This window comes from Rana temporaria, chromosome 3 (assembly GCF_905171775.1).
Source record: "Rana temporaria chromosome 3, aRanTem1.1, whole genome shotgun sequence".
Taxonomy (NCBI): Eukaryota; Metazoa; Chordata; class Amphibia; order Anura; family Ranidae; genus Rana; species Rana temporaria.
This window is the reverse complement of record NC_053491.1, coordinates 423,865,754-423,873,836: the sequence shown is the minus strand read 5'-3', so window position 1 is coordinate 423,873,836 and position 8,083 is coordinate 423,865,754. Positions and strand designations below refer to the sequence as shown.

General features: G+C 44.0%; 1 protein-coding gene across 1 annotated transcript in view; it reads right to left on the bottom strand.

Annotated features, from left to right (window-relative positions):
• Positions 1–399: 399 nt before the first annotated feature.
• Positions 400–8,083, bottom strand: part of IKBKB (inhibitor of nuclear factor kappa B kinase subunit beta) — an 86,131-nt gene continuing 78,447 nt past the window's right edge. The window contains exons 21-22 of the mRNA XM_040346208.1: positions 2,204–2,294; positions 400–786 (exon numbers count right to left, since the gene is read on the bottom strand). Coding sequence (XP_040202142.1) covers positions 715–786; positions 2,204–2,294 — 163 coding nt within the window. The 3' untranslated portion in view covers positions 400–714. The remainder of the gene's footprint in view (positions 787–2,203; positions 2,295–8,083) is intronic.

The following is an 8,083-nucleotide window of genomic DNA, read 5'->3' as shown; positions in this document are numbered from 1 at the left end:
GTGTTGTATGGAGCTTTTTGTTCTATTTAGGAGTTAATATTTTGGATTAGGTTAAGGAATTAAAGTGTTAGTTCACCCTTACAGAAAAGCATAAGCATGAACTAACCACCCCCCGGACCCCTGTACTTGCCTCCGGGGTTGCCCAGCTGTCAGCACCTACAGCAGCAGCAGCTCCGGCGGTGAAGCAATCTGAAATCCCAGCTCTTCTCCATCAGGGTTTCCAGGACAGACCAGTTTGATTCTAATTGGTCAGCGCCATCACTACCTTTTTTTCTGTAAAAAAACTAACACTTTAGGGATAGGGTGAGGTTAAATGTAAAAGTATATGAATTTTAAGCATTAGTTTTAGGTTTTGGGTTGGGGAGTAATCTTTAGGGTCAGCCGTATAAGGCAGCGTGATTTTTTTTTTTTTTTTTTTTTTAGCACTGCAAACCCCGTGGCAAAGACTGCCATTGTCAGGTTCTGAGCACTAAACTCTACTGTACAAAAGAAAAAGGCTTGAATAACAACCTGCCTGGGTTTCCCATTGCAATTAATCACCTTTCCATTTCTTTGTCCTTAACATAAGAAAGATAGTATGAGCCGATTGGTTTCTGAGGAACTGATAGGCGAAACCTTAGATCTAAATGCCTGCCTTGGCTATCTAAGGGAGACGTGTACATGTTAAAAAGGCACAAGTGTCTGCTTGTAATTCTTTGCTTTTGCTTGAGAGCCTCACGTTGCTGCGATTTGACATCCACCTCCTGATTCCTCTTCCTGCGGAGGCAGCCAAGACCAATCAAATGACTGTAAAAAATAATAAATAGATGAACAATGCAGAACAAAATGCATTCCATGTGTGATCAGATAATACAAAGCATGGGACTGGGGGAGGGGAGCCAGATGTTGGATCCAGGCTGGGTGTATTGTTGGCAATGTTATGCAAGAGTTCATATATGTTGTGGAAAGTTTGAGCATAATTTAACAAAGTATAATGAGCAGAAGTAACAGACTGTCACTAAGGAATATTTCTATCACTACCCTTATTAGCAGAGTAGCACATACAAAACACACATTTAAAGTGGAGGTTCCCCTAAAAATAAAAACTTTTAACATTGCATTTATAAGATTAATGACAATTAGAATCGGCTGTTTTTTTTAAAAAAAATACGTCCGTACATACTGTTTCCTATATGTGTTCTCCCCGCTGCTTCCGGGTATGATCGTCGGGACTGGGCGTTACTAATTGATTGACGGGCATCGACCGACACATACAGCGCGTCACGAGATGCCGAAAGAAGCCGAACGTCGGTGCGGCTCTATACGGCGCCTGCGCACCAACGTTCGGCTTCTTTCGGCATCTCGTGACGCGATGTATGCGTCGGTCGGATGCCCGTCAATCAATTAGGAACGCCCAGCCCCACCATCATACCCGGAAACGGCGGTGAGAACACATATAGGAAACAATATGTACAGACGTATTTTTTTTAAAAAAAACAGCCGATTCTAATTGTCATTAAAGCGGGAGTTCACCCATAAAACAATTTTTCCCCTTAGATGGATGCTCGTTTTGTCTAGGGGAATCGGCTAGTTGTTTTAAAATATGAGCTGTACTTACCGTTTTCGAGATGCATCTTCTCCGTCGCTTCCGGGTATGGGTCTTCGGGAGCGGGCGTTCCTTCTTGATTGACAGTCTTCCGAGAGGCTTCCGACGGTCGCATCCATCGCGTCACTCGTAGCCGAAAGAAGCCGAACGTCGGTGTGGCTCTATACTGCGCCTGCGCACCGACGTTCGGCTTCTTACGGAAAATCGTGACGCGATGGATGCGACCGTCGGAAGCCTCTCGGAAGACTGTCAATCAAAATAGGAACGCCCAGTCCCGCAGCCCATACCCGGAAGCGGCGGAGAAGATGCATCTCGTAAACGGTAAGTACGGATCATATTTTAAAACAACTAGCCGATTCCCCTAGACAAAACGAGCATCCATCTAAGGGGAAAAATTGTTATGTACGGGTGAACCCCCGCTTTAATCTCATAAATGCAATGTTAAAAGTTTATTTTTAGGGGAACCTCCACTTTAAGTATGCTACAACTGTCCTGGATGGAATCAAAAAGGAGAATTATACGTTTAATGACAAGTTAACAAACAACATCCCCAGCTCCCCACCAATTACCATTAACCATCATGACGAGCAATGATGTGCCGCTGCAGAGATTACTCACCATTAAACTGGAGTCCGGCTCTGTTATTAAACTTTTCACAGAAGACTCCAAGTCCCCACACAATCTACGGGACTCTGAAAGAAGATCCTCACTGTGGGCAGATGCACGAAGAAGCATTAGAAAAAAGAAAAAAAAAACAGTGCAATTTAATGATTTAAAATGATGATCTAGTGGGCTTTATCCACATAGGGAATACTAAAGAGTACATGTTTACCCACACAGGCATGCACAGATGTTCCATGGATATTGTCTTTTTGGGAAGCAGTGCACGGACACAGACGCTGTTCCCAAAAAATAAGTGCCAAATGTGGTAGAGGAGGCAAACATGCAGGGCTTCCCCCTTTTGGATGAAGTTCTGCTTTAATACAAATTCTGTTCACTTTAGCCATATCATCTGGAATTTAATCTACATGTCCTTAAAGTAGTTGTAAACCCTTTAAGAGCACTTTAACCTACAGGCAAGCCTAGATTAAGGCTTACCTGTAGGTGCTTGAAATATCTCCTAAACCTACACGGTTTACTAAAATCACGGGAGCCGATGCGCTGTAGACAGACATCGGCACAGGCGCACTTTAGCAACAGCGATCGTGCCGTTCCAAAAGGAGGCCGTGCCGTGACTGTCGGCTCCCACGCGCATGTGTGGGAGTGACGTCATTGCGGCTCCAGCCAATCACAGCGCCGGAGCCGTGATACCCGGAAGTAACCCCCCGGGAAAGATGTCAGCCGCTCGAGCGGTGTACAAGAACGGCTGCGGGGGCTTCGATCGGAGGCAAGTATTACATAATGAGCTAGTATGCTATGCATACTAGCTCATTATGCCTTTGTCTTGCAGGTTTTTTTTTTGTGACTTTACCGCCACTTTAAGGTTGTAGATACCTCACCACCAAACCCATTCCAAAACCATGGACAATAATTTGTAGCTATAACGATCTGGCTTGGCATTCCAAAGGGTTGGAGGTCAGAGTTCTCCCTGCAGGCCACTCAAGTTCCCCCAAAGCAACCCAGGTATTATGGAGCTGGCTTTGTGCACATGTCACATGGAACAGAAAACGAACGTTACTTACCGGTAACGGTGTTTCTATGAACCTTCCAGGACGGCACCCGAGAGATGATGGCTCCTCCCCACAGGAAACACAATCACTTAATTTAAAAGTCCCCACCCTTCCCCTTGATCCTCAGTATGAATTAGAGTAGTCCTGAACTGGTTCACAAGGGACATTGTTCCGTATAGGTATTTACCACCTAGCGTTTAGCTTATCTTTTCCCTCCACATAGGGCGGGAAGTAGGCCTGCCGTCCTGGAAGTAACGTTACCGGTAAGTAACGTCCGTTTTCTCTCATCACCTTCCAGGACGGCACCCGAGAGGATAGACGAGTAACCAACAGGCCTACTTTAGGGTGGGACCCTTGCCTGCAAGGTCTTTTGCTAGATGTCAGAATCTGATTTTATTTTACCACTTCCACTTCCTAGTGTGTGATGAGGGTATCCTAGCTGGATCATGAAAATGACCTGCAGGTCTGCTCCACCTATGCTCTTGTCTCCTCTTTGGATGCAGAGTCTAGGTGGCACGTGCTCTTAAAGAAAAAAATTCTGAGAGCTTGAGTATTCTTTAGGATAGAAAGGTTGGCTGCGCCAATATTCTGGCCATCGTGGTTGATAGTGTCTGCAAAGCTGCATAAGACCATCCAAAGTTTAGTCAGAGATTTGTTCTGTGAAACAAAGACCTACTTTGATCAACCCAGAAAAAAACAACATGTGGTTTTAAGCCACTAGTCTGTACAGGAGAATGGTTTAGAAAGAAACAGGGTCTCCCGACGTACAATCCTTGTGGGTCCCCCTTTTTTGTTTGCCATAGTCCTGGTGAAACAAGGAAATAAACCCACTCAAGGATACTAGATTAAGGGAAGTCTATTCCCTTCACTCAAATGACTGGACAGGTATGTGACCAAGCAGGGCGTTTGGTGTGCTCCTGCATTCCCTTCAGTCCACCTGTCCACCTCCATTCATTGGAATGCATGTGACTTTATAGCGAGGACACTTATTGGTCAGTGTCAGGACCACAGGATGCTTTGGCGTGGCTCGTTCGTGCGTCCGCCAATACGCGTGGACAAACTCCTGTCTCCAACGTACACTGCTAGACGGGACAAAACAGCTGCTCTGCAAGCCGGTTGACAAGCAGGTCCCATCCTGGTCATTCCCCATTTCTGAGTTCCTTCCCATCTGAATACCGACATGTCAGATGTGAGATTGTTCTATATACCCTAGGCTCCTTATAACCCTGCGAGTCGATCATTAAACTACGCAGAAAAGAAGCCTGTTACAAAATTGCGAGTAACCACTGCATTCATTGGTATATAACAGAAAAGAACAAAGGTGTCGGGGAAAGAAAACTTTTCACCGCCCCCCGCGTATAATATGCAGATACATTTTACCCTATAATCTCAGGGTAAACCCATGAGTGCCACACGCCAGCAGAATACAGTATTCTGTAAAAATCCAGTGTTTGAGGTCATGATCCACTCCACGCACCAAGGAGTGTTAAGTTAAGCAGATCCCTACCACAAGGGACCAATGCCATAGTAGGAGTAAAAGATGAATATTGGTTATTCATATCCAGTTCGTCCGAGGGGGTGACATGAAGGACATACACTGAGCTATAAAGCTCGGATCGGATCGGGAGAACCAGTCAGAAAAAATCCTGATGCTGAATTTTTTAGGCAAACAGCCCCTAACAGCGTAACCCCTTTCCTACTAAAAAGAACCTGCTAGGTGATTTTATGACCTCCTTCCAGTGTCCTATAACCCTACTGGGTTCAGGTCTAGGGAATGTCTCTGGCATGCCTAGAAGTAAAGGCCCGCAATCAGAAATCCTGTTCCTTCCATGTGAATGGAAAATAGGGTCTGAAATAAAGTGACCAAAATGTCCCAGATATACAGGTCCTAGATCTTGTATTTCCGAAGGACAGCAAGCTCAGACTTAATATGGAAAAACAGATAGACACCCCCAGCCTCCACTGCTGTGTTTTCTGATATACAGACACCTGTAGGATAGAGAAGACACAACCAACCTTAGGTGTGTATTTCTCATATGTAGTAAGATACCATATAACCTAAGCCCAGAGAAAGGACAGAAGCTCCAAGTGTGAGCTTCTGATGCTTAATAGGTTTATAGGTCCTACATTCAACAGAGAGGCCACTAGCCAATATGGTGTTTTTTCTGAGTAATAAAGAACGCAGAGGACACAGACACCTTCTACTGCTGTGTTTTATTTATGTGCAACGACCCAAGGTAATAGATTCAGGACAGGAGGACAAGAACCACTATAGTGTTGTCTATTCCTGACTGACCGCAGTACGGTCTTCCAATCAACAGAAAATAATACTAGCACCTATAGTATATCTCTGATGATCATAGAAAAAAGCAGTCGCATGGCCAGTATGACCAAAAGGACATATGCGGCCTCAACCGTGTATTGCTGGTGTTATACTCCCTGCAGTCATAACTAGCAGAGAGTGATATTAGCATACTTCAGATAAACAATAGGGTATAGGACAAGGGACCGAAATGTTACAGACAGTAACATTGTGTATTCCAACACCCACAGTCATATACCTGATAGAAACGTCACTAGCAAGAAAACTCAATGCTGTGCGTTTCTGGATAGTAACAGTATACCGTCATGAACCCACAATACCAGTTGTGCATTATTTTGATTAGAAAAAAACTTGGAAAGTTTATATGACCAACAGCATGTTGTCGGCAACCCAATGTGTTACTTAATGCAACCTTGTCGGGTCATCTAATCAACAGAAATGTCACTAGCAAAAAAAGGACACTTAAAGCAGTGCATATCTGAATTTATAAATATCCTTAACAATAATACAATGCTATGCGTTTCTGATCAGCAAAATTGTATAGTCATATAACCAGCAGAAGTGTCGCTATCAGTAACTCAGCGTCATGCATTTCTGATAAGTAATAGTGTACCAACATGTAACCTCCAGAAATTTTTACCAACAGTAACTCAGTGTGGTATGTTTCTGAATAACCATAGTGTGCGGTTTATATAATAGAGGTGTCACCGACAAATCAATGTCATGCTTCTCTGATAAGCAATAATATACATTCCTGTATCCGACAGAAATTACACCGACAGTAACTCAATGTGGTATATTTCTGAATAACCATAGTGTGCGGTTTATATAATAGAGGTGTCACCGACAAATCAATGTCATGCTTCTCTGATAAGCAATAATATACATTCCTGTATCCGACAGAAATTACACCGACAGTAACTCAATGTGGTATGTTTCTGAATAACTATAGTGTGCGAATATACCATAGAGGCGTCACCACCATTCAGTGTTATGCGTTTGATAAGGAACAGAGTACCGTTATCTAATCAATTTTAGGCATTTCTGGTGAGTCATAGGATATCCCTTGATCATCAGTCTACATATATACACACAAACATATATATATATATATATACATATATATATATATATATATATATATATATATATACATACACACATACACACACACATATCTCAGAAATGACCCAAGATAAACCCATGTTGTGCATTTCTGATGTGCGGACAGACCAACGCTCTATCCTAGCATAACCTGAGTTTCAGATATTGATCCTTCATCCCAGTGAAGGAACATGGTAGTTCCAAATACTGGAAATCCGAGGTGTGTGACTATACCACAATAGTGGTAGCTGCTATTCTGCTATTGCAAAGGTCTGAGTAGGTGTAGCTGGTCCACACACAGGTGGGAGCTAGTCCAAGCCTTTAAGGTCTTAACGAGCACAGACTCAGAAATCAATTAGGTTTCTCATGAAGAGGTGACCATAGTCTCAGGTTGGAGGCAATCAGACACCTGTATGGCTGATTTTCATAGCTTTAACACAGGGGTTTGTACCAGAGAAACTCCCAATTAAGGGTTGCAGGCTAGCATTTTATGCTTCTCACACCACCTAAATCATGGGTCTTCAAACTACGGCCCTCCAGTTGTTCAGGAACTACAATTCCCATCATGCCTAGTCATGTCTGTGATTGTCAGAGTTTTACAATGCCACATGGGATGTGTAGTTCCGCAACAGCTGGAGGGCCATAGTTTGAGGATCACTGACCTAAATGGTTTGTTGCCTGAGCCACAGGAGGTATAGATTAACTCTAACACACTGACAGATATACCAGCAGTGTAAGGAGGAAGTGATCGGTTGGAACTTGGGAGATATTGTAACCAATAAACAACCCCCACAAGGGTAATAAACCCACTAGTATGCCCCCTGTTGGGCCTATCCTAAGAGTTTAGGAGGTCAGTTTTTTGGCTAAAAAAACCTAACTGCACCCTTGTGATCTGCCTGTCAGATTCATGGCAGGCTGGCCCTAACTGGATTGAGCCTTGCTCAGCCCCCTTTTATGAGATTATTCTAGGGATTTTATAATCTCCTCAGAGGCCTGTATTTGCCTGCAGGAGTCCAACCAGACCCTCTAGGGTGAATGGCTCCTGTTTAGCTTGGCTTACCATATCCTCCCTGTCCTCCTTAAGCTTCCTCTACCTGGACTAGAGGGAATGACTGTGAGGGCGGGGGAAGGGCACTAGGTTCCGTTCGGACGAGGCCTTCTTGGGAGGATATGTCTTCTCTAGGGATAAGCTCCTCTATGTCAGACCTTAAGTTACGGACTGCCTGGCGGCTTCATGGAAAGTTTTTCCTTTCTCTGCCAAGTTATGAGGAGCTATGCCCTGTAGCGGTAGGAGACTGTTTATTTGGGGTCTCCTGGGATCCGCTGGGGGGGTTTTTGCAAGACAAGAGATATACATATATGCATAATATTACTTTGTCCTCCCCCAGGACTGCAGGTTTG